The 18,177-nt window shown below is 41.1% G+C and overlaps 1 protein-coding gene across 2 annotated transcripts in view; it reads left to right on the forward strand.

The window, feature by feature from the left end:
- Window positions 1-16,609, forward strand: part of LOC126455519 (glutathione S-transferase 1-like) — a 29,494-nt gene extending 12,885 nt beyond the window's left edge. Inside the window, exons 2-6 of one of the 2 annotated variants that reach the window (XM_050091270.1) lie at window positions 3,951-4,139; window positions 5,524-5,582; window positions 7,487-7,625; window positions 11,479-11,640; window positions 16,440-16,609. In XM_050091270.1, the coding sequence (XP_049947227.1) occupies window positions 3,996-4,139; window positions 5,524-5,582; window positions 7,487-7,625; window positions 11,479-11,640; window positions 16,440-16,589 (654 nt within the window). In that variant the 5' untranslated portion in view covers window positions 3,951-3,995 and the 3' untranslated portion in view covers window positions 16,590-16,609. Of the gene's footprint in view, window positions 1-3,950; window positions 4,140-5,523; window positions 5,583-7,486; window positions 7,626-11,478; window positions 11,641-13,452; window positions 13,564-16,439 lie in introns of those variants that run through there. The other variant, XR_007585332.1, reaches the window with a different exon arrangement.
- The last annotated feature ends 1,568 nt before the right edge of the window (window positions 16,610-18,177 follow it).

Genomic DNA, 18,177 nt, shown 5'->3' on the forward strand with positions numbered 1-18,177 from the left:
TCGGGTGATTGGGTGTCGCTTGTGTCATAAGTCAGTACGCGAGATTTTCATATTTCTAAACATCTTTATGTCCATTGCTTCCGATGTGATAGTGAAATGGGAACGTGAAGGGACACGCACAGCGCAAAAGGGTACAGGCCAACCTCCTCGGCTGACTGACAGAGACCGCCCACAGTTGAAGATGTTCGTAATGTGTAATGGGCAGACACCTATCCAGACCATCACTCAGAAATTCCGAAATGCATCAGGATCCACTGCAAATAAAATGGCTCTGAGCACTATGGGACTTAACAACTGAGGTCATCAGTCCCCTAGAACTTAGAACTACTTAAACCTAACTAACCTAAGGACATCACACACACCCATGCCCGTGGCAGGATTCGAACCTGCGACCGCAGCAGTCGCGCGGTTCCGGACTGAAGCACCTAGAACAACTCGGCCACCGCGGCCGGCCACTGCAAATACCATGGCAGTTAGGCGGGAGGTGAGAAAATGGATTTCATGGTCGAGCGGCTGCTCATAAGCAACACATCATGCCGGTAAATCCCAAACGACGCCTCTCTTGGTGTAAGGAGCGTAAACATTGGACGATTGAACAGTGGAAAAACGTTGTATGGAATGACGAATCACGGTATACAATGTGGCGATCCGATGGCAACAGGGTTTGCGTATGACGAATGCCCGGTGAATGTCATCTGCCAGAGTGTGTAGTGCCAACAGTGAAATTCGGAAGCGGTGGTGTTACGATGTGGTCGTTTTTTTCATGGAGGGGACTTGCACCCCTTGTTTTTTTGCTTGGCATTATAACAGCGCAGGCCTACATTGATGCTTTAAGCACCTTCTTGCTTCCCACTGTTGAAGAGCATTTCGGGGATTCGACTGCATCTTTCAACACGATCGAGCACCTGTTCATAATGCACGGCCTGTGGCGGAGTGGTTACACGACAATAACATCCCTGCAATGGACTAGCCTGCACAGAGTCCTGACCTGAATCATATAGAACACCTTTTGGATGTTTTGGATCGCCGACTTTGTGCCAGGCCTCACAGACCAGCATCGATACCTCTCCTCAGTACAGCACTTCGTGAAGAATTGGCTGCCGTTCCCCAAGAAACCTCCAGCACCTGACTAAACATATGCATGCGAGAGTGGAAGCTGTGATCAAGGCTAATCGTCGGCCAACACCATATTGAATTCCAGCATTACCGATGGAGGGCGCCACGAACTTGTAAGTCATTTTCAGCCAGGTACACGTAGTGTATCTTATCAAATTCGAAAAGTCGCTCTTCTTAAGAACGGGTATAGCCTGTCGACCTTTGTATAGTTTTTCTTGTTCAGTCAGAGTAAGGCTACGAGATCAACCCTGTTTCATAGGTTTCGCCAAAAGCTCTTCAAACGGCATGTCTTCATTCAGTGTGGATATAATACTCCTATTCCTTATCAAAATGTAGCCGCTGTATTTTCAACCGGTTCACATTGTCTTCATTTACATTTTTTTTCGTTTTGTTGCTGCCTTTGTCAAATTATTAATACTCTGAAACTCATTACCTTCCGTTCTTACTAACAGGAATTTGTTTGTTTTCCTTGTAGTTAGTATTATTCTCTACCAATCATTTGGAGCGAAGACAGTTCGATTTCGTGCTGCTTGTTCTATGTGACCAAATTCAGCATCATTAGGCAGATAGCGCCCCTGAAACCGCGAACTTTAAATCAGTGATGTCTACACTCGTTTCTTGTGTCAATTTCATTGCAGTTAAAGCTACATTAATATTGTATATATTAATTATGTATTTACAGGATTGTTTTTTCTGTGCTTGGTTAGCAAGCAGAGATTTCTTGTGATTTCCTGCTTCCTGTGGGCTCATCCCATACGTACATGTCCCCTAAATTTTTCCCTGTATCATTCACCCAGAGCTTGTGACAGTAAACGTTTCCACAGAAGTATACCTCAGACACTATTAGTTTTGGAAATGGGAGGGCTTTCTGTAAAACAGTAGTTAAGGTGCATATATCTTCATTTTCTTTTGCCAATGAGAATTTTAGTCCTTATCTGCACCACCGTCATCACTATCATAAAGAATATCACGCATTTCATCACTGCTGTATCCATTGTGCTAGTGTGTAATTTGTCTGATTTGTTAATGAAGCTTGAGAACGCTGTGGTGTAACTCAGACTCATTTCACTATTATTCGCAAGGCATTTGACGTTTTGTTGAGTGCTCCAAGGAGGTGCTACTACCTAGCGGGTGAAGGTCTACGTTTGTCTTACTCCACTGTACGCCGTAACAGACTGGTTATGTTAGACGCTGGACAGCTGGATATCTGGAAACTGCAAAACACTGTTTGTCAGTCATCCAGTTCTACTACCCCTTTCCATCTTTAATCCATCATCACACTTGATTTGCTCTACTGCAACTGTGATGACAAGGTCGCATTACGCCTGTAGCAGGAGATCAGTTCGATACTTTAACCAAAGTCAGAGCTGTGGTCAGGGTAGTGGGTGCTCCTTGCCAAGCCAACCAGCTGGGAAAGCTGTTTCATCTTTGCATACTTTCTTTCTTCCTCTTCTTCGTTTTGTCTGGCCATCTGTGGACCACGTTAATTCACGTCAGCTTCATTTCTTGTGGCCTTTCTCCTTGTCCAGTACTTTTTTATTTTCATACTTTGCAACCTTCTTCGCTCTTTGACCATGATGATTTTGTTCTGGGTCTAGTTCTGCCCTCGAAACGCGTGAAAATCTGGTCTTTTTTTTAAATTTAAAAATCACCCTGCTGTACATTTCTGGTTAGCGTATTCCCATTTCTTCCAAATACTTTCGCACCACCGTATTTTGTTTCTCTTGATGATCAGAAACTGTATTATTTGCTGTGTTCCTCTGGTCCATTCTAAGGATGTGTCGGAAGAAACACGCTCCTTCTTTTCCTGATGAGGTCTGATATTTTCTCTAGTGTGGTATACACTGTTCTTGGTAAGTTCGTCTTCTAAACTGACCATCTTCTGTTCTTCACGGTCCCAATATGCACCCGAGAATCTTTCGCTCCACAAGTTCTAGTCTCTTAAGTACTCCTGTTCTTATTAGGTTAAGATTTTCTGCTGCGGAAAAGGCTTCAGGGTGGATCACTGCCAGGAAATTTCTCAGTTTTGCATTGATCGCAATATTCTTCCTATTGTAGATGTTAATAGTTAGTTTGTATGATAAGTTCATTTTGTTTATTCGTTCTTCTTTGGCTTCCTTTTCTGTCAGTCCAAGTTTTATCCGTTCTCCCAGGTATTTAAATCTCTCCACCTCCTGAAATTTCCTTCCTTCTATTGTCGTCCATAGAGAAAATGACACAATACAATCTGGCAAAACCTTTTCTAACCACATTACTTTGCCTGCATTTCCTCTGCTACTAAACTCTGTTAGGGAAATTTTCTTTCTTTAAATTTCAGAGGAAGGCAAAGAGTTTCAAGGAACTAAACGTGGCACATACTGTGTGGACAATACTTTCCAATACAACGACGTTGTTCTTTCCCAATGATTTTTGGTGATTTCAAAGCAGCGAATCCCAAAGTATAATCCGTGTGACTTTATGATTTGTAAGTCTTCCAAGCATCTTGCAATGAAGTCGACGGTTGACTGTTGCAATACTTTGATCTAATAAATGATAATCATACTCGTAATTTCAATTTTTCTGGTAGCAGAAAAAAAAGCAACCGGACATTAGGACAGTAGGTTCAAGAGTTCACAACCAGTGGAGAGAAATTTGTAATAAAATTTCGTGACGAATTACTCCTTTTTAACATTGACAAGACCAATTTAAATAATAAAGTACCGGTAAACCATTCACTTTTATTTCGGTCACTGAAAAAGGTATGTATCATAAACAATGTAAAAGTGTCACACACGACCCCTTGTAAAATACCTGGCTGACATAGATACACACGAATGAATGAAATTCTTTATCAGCAGCAGAACATCATCACCTCTCGCTCTGATCTTCAGGACATCAGAATGGCCCCGCCTACGCTCTACAGCAACGCGCTGAGCACTCCTAGTCGCTTCGTCCGCCTTATAGCCAATATTATTGGAGTGGAGCTGAAAATAGTGAATATAAAAGAAATTACTAAAGAAATGCGAACACCGGAAATGCTCGAGGTAAAGTTTCTTACCTATTTCAGTGATATTACATGTACCCCGTCTGTCCAAAAGGTTTCGAGATTGGATTTTTGCCACGCGGGATTAGCCGAGGGGTCTCAGGCGCTGCAGTCATGGTCTGTGCGGCTGGTCCTGGCGGAGGTTCGAGTCCTCCCTCGGACATGGGTGTGTGTGTTTGTCCTTAGGATAATTTAGGTTAAGTAGTGTAAGCTTAGGGACTAATGGCCTTAGCAGTTAAGTCCCATAAGATTTCACACACATTTGAACATTTTTTTATTATTAAAAAATATAAAAAAGTTATGATGATGGTTTTAATGATTTAAGTGTTCTACATAGTCTTTCCCTTACTTCATTAAACGAATAGAACATTATACAACCATGTCCTTATTCAGGCTGTTGTTCAGCTTGAACATTTTATTTAGGGACGTTTAGTTCTTAGTCCATTGCAAAACAAGTATGTAGATACACTTTTTCCTGACGTTCACTACTTAACACTGCCTGCTCACAACAGATTGGTCGAAGGTGTTGTGTCCCACTTCTTGGCCTCTGAGGCAGCTAGTAACAATACAGTTAATTAGAGCATTCTGAATAAGAAATACTATTAATTACAAAATAGACTTACCTTTGCTCGTCAGGGTCGGCTGTAGCTATGAAGCTGTACATGTGGACTTGCGGTTTAGAACACACTAAAAGAGTCACGATTACTGAGTGGCGAATTGATACAAGTTCAGAATGGCCATACTGTTGCTGCACTACAGACACTAGAAAAGACAAATTCGTAGACACTTGTTGACGCAGTTCTAATAGCATTGGCGCAGCACACAAGAGACTGTTGTCTCTTCACTCCCTGACAGTTGACACGGGCTGCCGCACGGCGAGCTGCACAATGACGTCACTTCGATATGAATTTCCTGGAAGTTGGCAGGATCCGACCTCGAACAGAACTGTCCAGGTCTCTCTTGATGCTAGTTCATGGCAGAGGCGAGGCGGTGGGGCCTTATAACCACGGGAGGCACGGCTTCTTCCTGGCATCTCATTGGCGCCTTGTGATACCGCTCCGCTGTGCAGTATCTTTGCGGTGGTCGATATTTCTTGCGCCGCTGTCGATACTCGACGACACTGCAGAAGGCACATCCATACTCTGAAAGTTGTTAGTTCAAGCTCCCACCGTAATTTATTCACTGACGCCGCTTATTCGCCCAGAATAAATTTAGTCCCGTAACTTTTTGGACGGAAAGTAGCATACTGAAAAATTAACTTCGCTCCCACTTTTCATTGTGCACTAGTTGTTATTACTGGATTGCAATATAGGTATTTCTCAGAGCAATGTCCTTTGATAGTATTTACTTTTCCTCCTATTGTTCATCTTTTGCATCTGTTTCAGAAATTCCCGCAGCACAAAATCCCAGCGCTGGAAGACAATGGTTTATTCATTTCTGAAAGGTGAGCTTGAATTAACATATGTGAGAAAATGAGAGCACGTTGATAAATTTCTGTTATACGATTAGTCTCGTAAAACGGAGAAAAGAACTGCCAAATATTTCTTCTCCGTGTGGAACCTCTGACTAGGTCAGCACTGAATGAGGCAGTAAAAAGTTAAGGAAAAATAGTGTGTATATGTTTCCAAATATGTAGATTCTCCTAGTACTTTATGCGGGCGAAACGAAATGCCCTATCTGGATAATGTAAAACCAGGTTGTGTATAAGGTACATTATCTCAGAAAATAAGCAACAAAAATTTTTGAAATTTTAGGAATAATAAATACACTGTGTAAATGTTGAAGTTGTAGGAATTTAATATTATCACTTATAAAGAAAGATATAAATGTTTTTCTCTGAGACTGATTTTTTCTTTTAAACTTCAGTTCTATTTGCCTGAGATAATGTTAAAAACATCTCTGTTAATATTAAAAAAGCTTCTGCATGCGATGCAAAATGTGTGTTTGATTATATCCTGAAAATTTCAGCTTTCTTTATTGAGTAGAAAGAGAGAAAATGTACCTTTTGTATCGGAAAAATAAACCTATGGAAAACGAAGTCAAAAGTTGAGACATAAAGACATCCTGCCTTGGCACCTTTTTTAGTTGATCTTGCATACCTATCGTACATTTTTAGCTTGTTTTCTGCATTTATCAGTCTCTCGCTATCCAAATCTCTAATTGTCTCAGCAGTGCGACAACTTACACCTAATCCTAGAGATTGCAGCATTTCACGTTTACTGATGTTTCTCTGATTGAAAGTAGCAAAGGCATCATACACCCCACAGTGTAAAGTGGGTAAGACCACAAACACACTTTTGGGTAAACGAATCAAAAAGACATTTTTCACAGACTCGTTTGTATTTTGTGGTCTTCTATACAAACACTTTCGAAGTAGATCAGTGTTTGCCAAGTCTCTGAATACTTGTTTTACTGGCTCCGTAATTGCAAAGGCAGACTCTTTCAGTTATTATATTTTTCACCAGTTACTAAACCCTTATTATATTTGCACTAGCTTTGCACTACTGCCAGGCACAATCCGTCTTGAGATTCACCAGTGTTGGACAGTGTAAGAAAATCCACTGACCATACAGCTTTCTTCATTGGATCTACACGAAAAGTATTTTGGCCTAATTCCTAAACCATAATAATCTTGGAATTTCTTTATAGCTGGTATTGTCAGTCCATCTTTGGCACCAGTTGGTTTCCCATCACTAAGGCAAGTTTTCCCTAGCGACGACTTCAGTTCATGAAGACGAGCCCCCCTTCTCTTCTACACATGCCCCACACACTCAAGTTTCTTTATTTCTAGCAAATCTCCATATGGTTTGGATGCCACAACTTCATTATAGACTTTGCTGTTTCCATCACCTAAGTAACTGATGTAACGGACATCATAATACGTTTGAGTGCGTCCAAAACGTATCTTTACTCTTGCTATTGCCATGGCTCCACTTGTACCAATAAAATTTCCTGTGCAAATGTTTACATGAAGTTGCTTTTGTCTTTCTGGACACCTAAAAATTTGGGCATTATAGAAAAAACAGTCACTTGCCACACTTGTGGCTGTGAGGACACCGTTTTTTTGAAACGTACATTTAGTATTCGTATGTTTGTTTCTAAATGTAGTGTGCCACATATTTATATCCATGGCACGCATTACGCATTATATTAGAAATGACTAATGTAATATGGTGGCTTAAACAATCTCAACCCTTATCCGTGAAGATGGTTCAAGACTGAAACCGGTTGATATTTGGGTTTAAAATAAAAGCAGCTGATTGCTGAAATATGCATTTTATTCATCCCTTTCTTTAAATTTTTACTCTTCCCTTCGTTAAACATTAACATCTGATTTTCTTATTACAGCCGTGCTATTGCCATGTACCTCGTCTCGAAGTATGGAAAGGATGACTCTCTCTACCCGAAAGACCTCAACAAACGTGTCCTAGTTGATCAGAGGCTATTTTTCGATGTGGACCTATACTCTAAAATTACGCAAGTTTTCGTAAGTAATATTCGCTTAAAATATTACTAGAGTAACTACTTAGGTTTCTGTATAATGTTCCTCAGGATGTACACTATTTTTAACTTTTATGTGCTACTGCATGCTTCGTCTCTTTCCATAGCACACCTAACAACATTAATACGGAATGATCCTATGACCCAGTACATTCATCATCTAAACTCATTACTGATTCTCAGCTGAACTTTTTTCACAGTTCTCTTTTTGAATTTCCACCATACATACAACTCCAACATAGACATAATTAAGCGATAGACAAAGAATGATTTTAACTATGCAGACGAACTGGGGAAACCATCGCTGATGAGATAACTAACAAATGAGATCTATTGAATGTACGTCCCTAAGTGCTAATATCCACGCAAGGGTCATTCTGCTTACATCAACCCGAACACTACACCGTCGCGCTAGGTCCTCTCACGTCATTGATGCTATTATGCCGTTAAGTAGAGCTTCTTTCTGCTTTATCTGCTCACTGATGGTTGTCCTGTCCACGACGCCCCATCCATATTCTGTACTCTCAAAAGGCATTGTGTTGCAGGGTACGAATGAATGCAGCAATCCATGGATTTCCGAGCTTACCTTGATTGGACGTGGGTTGTTCCTTATTCTCTGGGAACAACTCCTGCAATTTATTCATATTATTCAAAATTACACTTTGGAATTCAAACGCTTCTGACTATTACATCAGCAAAAGTCTTGTGGAATTTTCAGTAACTCTCTATTCCATAAAATAAGCAATACAGTAGAACCAAGCTAATCCGATCTCAGATGGTCCGACTTCTTTCTTGCTCTGACCATCCCATTTCTGGTGTTGTTGACATACACCGGCCGCTGCTACAGTCAGGTCTGGAATCGTCGATGACCCACCGTCTGCGAAATAGATCAGTTGCCAGTTGGTCGTTGTTAGGAGCGTTAGCTCAGTCAGTTTTAATATGAAATAACTGGTTTCTGACTCGGCCATAAGTGTTAATGTGCACACGTTTGTTTTGAAATTTAGTGACAGTGTTCTTCTTACACATTAAAGCGTGTAATAATAAATCATGCCACCATCTAAAACTTAAACATGTGACGCTGTCTTTACAATTTGACGTTGAGCCCAGTCATATAAGTGGGTGGTCAGTACAGCTGACGTTGACTGGAAAACAGAAGCAGAATTAAATGACGACCAACTCATTGACGCTGTAACTCAACAACCGATGAGAACGAGAAAGATGCTGACAACGAAGGAAATGAACCTACGGCTCGAGTATAAGGGGCGTTCAAAACGAAACGAGCCGGAGGCGCAATTACAGTTCCGCACGTACTGCTGGACGTCGTCGTCCGAGGTGAATCGTTTGCCCCTCATAGCTGACGTTCTTCTTTGGCCAAGATGGCCCCCTTCTGATTCATTTCCTGCAGCACGGGACAACAGTGAATGCCCAGCGTTACTCGCAAACCTTGACCACCCACCGCCAAGCGATCAAATCAAAACGACCAGGTAATCTCAGCTGTGGGGTCATTCTACTCCACGACAATGCAAAGCCTCATACGGCCAACATAGTAGCGGCACTCCTGCAGAAATTCAAATGGGAGGTTCTCGGTCACCCTCCATGCAGTCCGGAACTCTTTCCCTGTGATTACGCCGTTTTTGGCCCCGTTAAAAAGGCTCTGAGGGGCAAACGATTCATCTCGGACGACGACGTTCAGGTGTACGAGCGGAACTGGTTAACATCGCAGCCCCGGGAATTTTATCAGACAGCCATTTACCGCCTTGTGTCACAGTGGGACAACTGTCTCAACAGCCAGGTTCAATACCTCTATCATACAGGCACTGGTTTCAGTGATTATGCCTCCGGCTCGTTTCTTTTTGAACGCCCCTTGTATCACACACAAATGCTAAAAATGCGTTTGATGTCCTTTAAAACATCAAACAAAGTTCTACGCCTAGCCCAAGAGGCATTTCGTGGATTAGGAAATAGCGGAACATCGCGGCAAAATCAAGGTTGTCGTCTGCTAAACAAAAGAACATAACAGACTTTTTTCGTCTTCCTTAAGAAGAGAACATTTTTTACTGTGCGATTCCTCATGTTTTAAACAGTTAAGTGCCAATCGGTTGCATGTCAATGCGGCACTTATAATAAGGTATGTACAGATGTTAAACTTCACTCACAGTAACAATATCTTACCGTGCTATACATATGTAGTTTGCAGTAAAGTCACTAGTATAAATTACACTTTCGTGTAAGATTTTTTAGTGTGTGAACGTTTTCTTTTCGTTTTGCTACTTTTTTAACACGGAACAGTATTTCAGACAGTACTTCCAGTAGAAAACTGAAGTCGCACTGTACTGTATTGTGATGTTGTGGGTTTATTAAAAGTGTTCCTCTGATAATTTGACATTTTTTGGGTTTCAGCCATGCACCCGGTCCCATAGGCAACCGATAAGCGAGGTTCTACTCTACTGTCAATAACTGACAGTAGAATTATTGCAATAGAACAAGAATTATTCTAGTTGCTTCTACTCATTTACTTTTACTTGGGCATAAAACCCTATGTTGGAGCTAATTTCTTCCGTTCATAACAAACGTCGAAGGACCGTGTACCGAAGACGGAGTATTTCTCCCCACACTTTCCCCCTCTCTCATCTCAAAAAGTCAATTGTATGTTTATTTTCAGTACTTTCATTTTGGAGAAAGTATATATCGTCGTTAGTAGGACCTTGTTTCAAATATTATTTAAAAGCCAGTAGCTGAAAATATAACCACCAGCGTTATTCTCTGATCCTATAGTGTCTACAATTAAAACGGTAGGCAAATGAGAAGAAACTTTCATCAACATCAGGGTTTTCACTATCACTATAGAAAGAAGTGTCTTTTCGTTACAACTGTTGATTAACGACCCACTTCGTTCTCGATTTTATTTAAAGTTTTTTATCATGTTAAGAGGTATTAGTTCTCAGATTTCGTGGAAGTACTCACAATAATGGCCAAATACATATTCATTGTTTATATAAAAAAAACGTATCTGTGAACTACTAAAGAAAATATTTGAAGCTGATAACTGAATATGGACAGTACGATACTCTGTGAAAAATCGTTCCTGTCTATAGCTCCATATGCGGACAACTGAAATTTGCGCAATTTTTAAGTGATTTTTCACTGCGCGAGAGTTTAATTGACCAAATTTCTAATTAGCGCTTATGAATGGCATACAGCCGTGCAGTTTATTCTTAGATTAGTAAATTCCAGGTGCATAAAAAGCTATTCATCATTTGTTCTTGAGAAATTGTAGTACTGATTGCCAGATATCAATGCACGCTGCAGGACAAGACAAACACACACACACACACACACACACACACACACACACACACACACACACAGAGAGAGAGAGAGAGAGAGAGAGAGAGAGAGAGTTAAGTGCCTACTAAAGGATTAAAAATGGATTCAGGTTTTGTGACAGTAAAGTCATTTGAGAAGAACAAATGTTATTATTAGCATTCCGCTCCAGATCTTTCGCGAATGGAACACTCTTCGTGAAGTGTTTTGGCTCTATTTAACACCTAAGTTGAACTTTTGTGACACTGACGTTAATGAAGTAGTGTCTTACTAGTCGAACAGCAAAGATTTAAAAAAAAATGTGCCTATATTCAAAATCTTTTTCTAGAGTTATTCTAGAGTTAACGTTCACTTGTGCAATATCTTGTTCAACATGTTCTTTGTTATATATATATATATATATATATATATATATATATATATATATATATATATGTGTGTGTGTGTGTGCATATATATCGTATACTTTTTGAGTAGCATCTGAGATTTCAGAGCTGTGATTTTTCTGCCTACAGGTGCCAAAGTTTCATGGAAAGCAGATAGAACCTAATGACATTGACAAAGCAAAGGAAGGTTTGGAGACCCTGGACCGAATGCTTGACGGCAAACAGTGGCTGGCGGGGGACAATGTTACCATTGTCGATTACAGTATTGCTAACTGTCTATTATCGCTAGAGGTAATGCATGCACCGCCGCACGCGATCACTCGATGTTGTGATTCGTGCTTTTCCAAAATAGTTAATAATCGAGGTATTGTGGCTAGTATTCATCATCCATAAAGATAGTTGTAGAAGCTGGAAGGCAGCAAAATAAGTACGGAGTTCAAGACGAGATCATAAAGTTGTGCGGATTTGTTCGGGCGATTGCCGAGCCTCGTACTGTAAGAAACAACGTATCACTATTGCTGGGGTATGTGGAATAATTTTAGGGTGACTGGTCTCTTTGCGAGTGATGTCATTACCGTTGTTGCTGAGGTGTGGAAGTAAATATAGAATAGAGGTAACAAAGTGTAACTACTGCCACTCCATGGAACATACAATAGCAGTTTTACCATCACTTAGAAAAATAATTCCGCACCACCAGATCTGAGAGAATGTGGCTATATTCTGCAGCACTTCGAAAGCCGGACCATTTTTCAGCCATCCATCAAGGAGACTTACTCTCTTTCCTAGCACCCAGCAGTAGAACAGGGATAATTGTTCACCTCCGGACTAGATACGTCCGTAAACGAGAACTTCAAGGAATCGAGAACACTATTGTCGAGAACCAAAAGGAACCGAATACATATGACGGATCCGAGAACTTCATCAAGTACAGCCGATCACTTCTTGTTTTACAGTAATAAACTTGGACATTTGCGTCCTTATAAGTAGTTAAAAAAGGATGTATACTTTCCAGATACAATGCTGCTATATCTGATGTGCTACAAACAAGAGGGAAATCGTACATTATAATGGGTGTTCGGAGAAAGATAAAACAGAATTTCTTTGTGTCAGTGCTGCTATAATCGGTTTCCGTTGTTTTCTACATGTTTTGCAGTTAAAACCACTGCCAAACTCAAATGAGTTTCTCACATTGAAAAATGTGTATTTGCATTGCTATTACGCTGACTTCACCATCGAGATTCGTAAGTGTACTGTTAGTACATTGCAGCTAATTTTCTTTAATCACTCTCACGCAACCAATATAGTACCTGGTGCATTCCTAGACAAACTGAAAATAATGTCCGAGCCATTTGTATGATCTGGTTCTAGTCTTATATTCCCTTATGTTTGCATGTGTATAAGAAGATGAATAATTTCTCAGAACATAATGGGCTGAAAAAAGTCTCGTTTTTTAGTTCCTGACAGATGATCCGAAAGAGTTCTGTTTGTTTCCAAGTATTTACTTAATACTCTTTCCTGCTAAACATGGAGACAAATGTTATCAGGCATGTTATCACTCGGCCTACTTGCCCCGAAATTGTAGATTTGACAATAACATAGGTTGTTTTCGACACATGCAACCCTTTTCCTCATAGTAATTTAGTTCAGACTGGTAATTAGTTTGGTTAATAGGGCTCAAAAACGGCAAGAAATATATATACCTACATTCATTTGAATCTGCTCATCATTACGAGATTGCGCTTCCCCTGGTATGCGCAAGTTCCGTCACAACGTGTTTTCACAAACAAAAAAACATCGAATGAAAATCTGGTGGTGGTTGATACTATTATTCTGATCCGCACAAAGAGTGTACTCAGCACTGACGCGTATTAAATTCCATACCTAAGCAGGATTTGAACCTGCGGCCTCGGCCACGCTAATCGTTGACGTTACCCTGAAACCGCAAACGCGAAAGGCTCACCACACAGTAGAGGCCGTATTCCCCCTCGTTTTCGTAAGCGAGATTGACTAGCGAAAATGCTGCCTGGCAGATTACTGTGTTCCGAGAATCGGTCTTGATAACGAGACGACCCGACACACTCGGCTGGCCGCTTGCACTAACGCCTCGGCCTCATGGGGCGGTTCTGGACCGACGTCGTATTGTGTACGGCTTTCCGACTTACAAAGATACTAGTAAGGAACGCGCACGTGTGACATGTCGTAGTAGTTGTGCTGGTATGTATGGATCCGTTAGGGAAAACTTAAGACACATTTCGACAGAACTAGTCACAATTGAGACATTCGGACGAATCGGAACCACGTAGTTATAAATGTAACACGGCCAAAGTTTTCGTGTACCAGCGCTATTTGTCGATCCATCAATTGCGGCACTCAGGTTACTCAGAAACTGTCATGTAACAACAAGGGAAATCGTGAAACCTTGTGATGGAACGGAAAATGAAGACTGAATATGATTACATGAAGATAAAACTATTGTGGGTCTCACCTGAGCGTTAAAACCAAGTCACTCGTTGCAGCGGCAAGAATAGCTAGCTGAATGTGTGTGGGGAGTGGGGTGTGTATGTACTCACAGCTCTTTTTATATTGACATTTCTTTTGCCAAATGTTTCGCATTTCCTGTGTAACTGCGCATACTTGCTACGGCTTCTCCAAGATTTTCGATGTCGGAAATTTCGCAGTTGCTGTAACTCACAGAAACGTCAGCCTTCCGCGGAATTACTTTTGAATATTTCCTTTGTATTTATTTATATTTCCTTTGTATTTATTTCTTTTATTTAGCTACGAACTTACTCCACTGTTACTTCGTTCCTTGACGAAACAGCCTGTTTAATTGTATTCTTCATGTTCTCCGTTAGCATTAAAATTGCCTTCAACGAGGGCCAAGTTCTTGTCATATTAATGTATTCCACAGCTAATTTTGTAACGTTCGTTTTCAAAGCTAATTGGGTAACTTTTCTCGTTTTATTTTTCTTCGTTGAAGATGTTTCATATTCGCGATGACGCTGTAAAGGAACAATGTTCGAGAAGGCAAAGACTATGGACTTAACGAACACCACAGCGAACAATGTGAGAGAGCTGCTGAACCTATGATTAAAATAACAGTCGAGATCGCAATAACATTCGTTTATTATTATAGGTTATGTTGAAGCCATCCTCACATTTTTTAGGCGCCCTATGCTGGTGCTGGCGATTCCTCGGTTCTTCATGCCACACCACGGTTTTTCGTTGCATCACCTGAAGAACCGAGGAACCATCACCATCAGGCATAGGAAGCCCAAAAAGTCTGAGCAATGCTTCAACATAAGCCGAAGCTGGTAATAATAAACAAATGTTATCGCGATATCGACTGTTGTTTTAATCAAAGTTAGCACCAAATCGCTGCACTCATCAGACAATGTTGTCTAATTTTGTCGATTACCGATGCGATCTGATAAAGCTTATCTGTATTCAGAACAGTGCAGGTCCTGTCACGCTCACTTGGAGCACACTCGACGTTACTTTCGTTTCTGCTGAACGTTCTCCATCTAGTGTAATATACTGGAGTCTGTTAGTCAAATACACTGCCTGATCAAAAGTATTGCGGAATTGACGACCAGATGTCACCAGAGGCGGACTCTCAAATATAGTTGTGTTTCAGTAAGGAGGCAGTAAGAGCAAAATGGATCCGTCAGGAGAGCTCAGTGATTTCGAACGTGGACTTGTCACTGGATGTCACCTGAGTAACAAATCCATAAGGGATATTTCAGATCTTTTTCGTGAATTGTCTGTGAAGTGGAAATGTGAGGGAACAAGCACAGTTAAAGCATGACCTCATGTGCTTACGGCCAGGGACCGTCGAGCATTGCGGACGGTGTTTGTTTAAGATTGTACGAAATGAACTTGAGCTTCAAAAACTGATATCAGCAGTCTAGCTGACACAATGACTGTGCGTTTGTTTTTCTTTTTTTTTTTTTTTTTTGGAGGGGGGGGGGGGGGGGGCGGTCATCAGTCTTCTGATTGGTTTGATGCGGCTCGCCACGAATTCCTCTACTGTGCTAACCTCTGTGCGTAGGGAGTTAAAAATAATGGGGTGCAATGGTCGGGCAGCTCCTCGCAAGCCATACATTTCCATAGTCAGTACTGAGTGACGCGTAGGGCGGTGTATTGAGAGACGCCAGTGCTCAGTGGATGACTGGAAAGAGTGATTTGAAGCGATAAATCTGGTGGCAAACCTCTTGAGGAACAATGGGTTGCGCCGGCCGAAGTGGCCGGCGGTTAAAGGCGCTGCAGTCTGGAACCGCAAGACCGCTACAGTCGCAGGTTCGAATCCTGCCTCGGGCATGGGTGTTTGTGATGTCCTTAGGTTAGTTAGGTTTAACTAGTTCTAAGTTCTAGGGGACTAATGACCTCAGCAGTTGAGTCCCATAGTGCTCAGAGCCATTTTTTTGAACAATGGGTTGCCATTCCCCAGTGTCCCTAGAAAAATTCAAGACGTTATAAATACTAACAATGGACATATCCCATATTAATGTTCACTAATAATTATCTGGATACTTTTCGTCACATATTACATCCATCGGTCCAATCACATATCTGCGGAGAAATTTCGTATAGTAATTTAATTACTCAACGATATGGTAGGCCTACAGTTTTTAACTTTCTGAAATCTAGGAAAATGGAATTAACCTACTTACCTGTATTTATGTTTGAAAGACATAGTGATTGAATAAAGCACACTGTCAAGTAGTTTTCCTTGATTTCTTGATGATGCTTTGAGAAAAATTTCTTTTGTCCCAGGAACTTATAATTTTGAGCTTAGAATGTACTCTAAGAAATGCAACAGATGGACGTCAGCCACTCTGATCTGTAACTCTATCTGTCCATTCTTTTGTCCTTTTAAGCAGTTGTGATATTATTTCTCTGCACATTTTTCCAGTGTAGGAAATATAACCAAATGTTAAACTCTATCGACAACTCTAAATCACAAAACATAGAAGGAATTGCTATATCTCACTGATAGAAACATTTTTCTTTAATTGTGCCACATTTAGTCATCTTACAGTATTGTTGTCTGCAGGAACTGATAAAAAAATTTTATCGTCTTATTTCAGCTAAATCCAGAATCAGGAGTTGATCCGAAGACGTACCCTAACATCAAGCAGTGGCTTTCACGAGTCGAGACTTCTAACCCAAAATATGTGGAGCACCTCAGAGAATTCCGTGAGAATGTGAAGCAGTTACTGCAGCGGAGAAATACATAAATACAAACAAAAGTTGGAAATGTACCACATAATAAACAATACTCTGTTAACGTTTTAATCGAAAAAGACTTTTTCCCTTTTTCCATTTAACACTGTTCTGCCTCGTAGTTTATAAACAAAGATAAAATGTGAGAGGGTTAAACGGTGGAGATAGTCACAACGTACTACTTACTAATGTTCCAACAATGCATCTATATTTTTATAGGTTGCTGTATCTTCGGCAACCTTTCATCATCAGGAAGTATACGATTTTCTTACAATGACATGTATACACCGTCCATCGCTAACGTTCCGAAACTTATTTTATTTCTGGCGTAGAAGCGACCAGCCAGTGTTTAAGTAACGGACGTGCGGCCCTAGAGCGTCAGTTTGTTGTGTCACAAATCGCAAAGGAATAACATAGCTAAATCAAGTGTCCTCAAGACAGCCACCTGAATGTTTTGAGGGAGAGAAAAGTTTGTTCCGCACACCTTGACTCCTGAACAAGAACAACGGCGCTTGGATGACTCCCGCGACTTGACTGAAATTAAAAACGCGGATAATTTATTTATTTTCAGAATGAGATTTTCACTCCGCAGCGGAGTGTGCGCTGATATGAAACTTCCTGGCAGATTAAAACTGTGTGCCGGACCGAGACTCGAACTCGGGACCTTTGCCTTTCGCGGGCAAGTGCTCTACCATCTGAGCTACCCAAGCACGACTCACACCCCGTCCTCACAGCTTCACTTCTACCAGTACCTCGTCTCCTACCTTCCAAACTTAACAGAGGCTCTCATGCGTCACAGGTGACGAGATTTGGTGTTATCGGTCCAGCCAACTACAAAACAACAATGTGCGAAATTGACATAAAGCGTCAACGCTTTGATGGCGTAATAGACGTTCAAGCCAATGTGATGCAGAAGGTGAACGACATCCCAAATACATTTCTGGCAGTGTTACATGGTGCTTTGTACCCAAGTGGGTGCATGGCCGGGGAGGGGAAGGCAGCTAAGTACGAGGACGGTTTGAAAAGTTTTCGGAACGGAATAGAAAAATATTACTTACATCACTGAAACTTTTTTTAATTTTCAGTGTAGTCTCCTTGTGAATTAATGCACTTGGTCCAACGATGTCCCAGTGCCTTGATTCCATCTCGAAAATGAGTTTCCTCCAGGCCTGCAAAATAGTTTGAAGTGAATCATCGTCCACCAAGAAAAATTTTCAGTTTTGGGAAGAGATGGGGGTCTGACGGAGCCATATCAGGTGAACATGGCGGGTGTGGAGACAATTCATGTCTTAGTCCGTGTAATTTTGCCATGGCGGCGGCACGTGTGTGGGCGCGCCTTAAGAGTCGCGGCACCCATCTTGCAAATAATTTTTTCGTTTCTAATTCATCAGTTAAAATGTGATATACCCTTTCAGATGACGTCTGGCAAGTGTGAGAAATATCACGCACTTTCAATCGGCGATCCTCCATGACCATTTTGTGCACTTTTGCAATGATTTCTTGAGTAGTGACACATCTTGGCCGACCACAGTGGCGGTTCATCATCTAAGCTCTCCCGACTAAACTTAAATTTTTTTGTCCACTTGGCAATAGTTGAATATG

This window comes from Schistocerca serialis, chromosome 2, assembly GCF_023864345.2.
Source record: "Schistocerca serialis cubense isolate TAMUIC-IGC-003099 chromosome 2, iqSchSeri2.2, whole genome shotgun sequence".
Classification (NCBI taxonomy): domain Eukaryota; kingdom Metazoa; phylum Arthropoda; class Insecta; order Orthoptera; family Acrididae; genus Schistocerca; species Schistocerca serialis.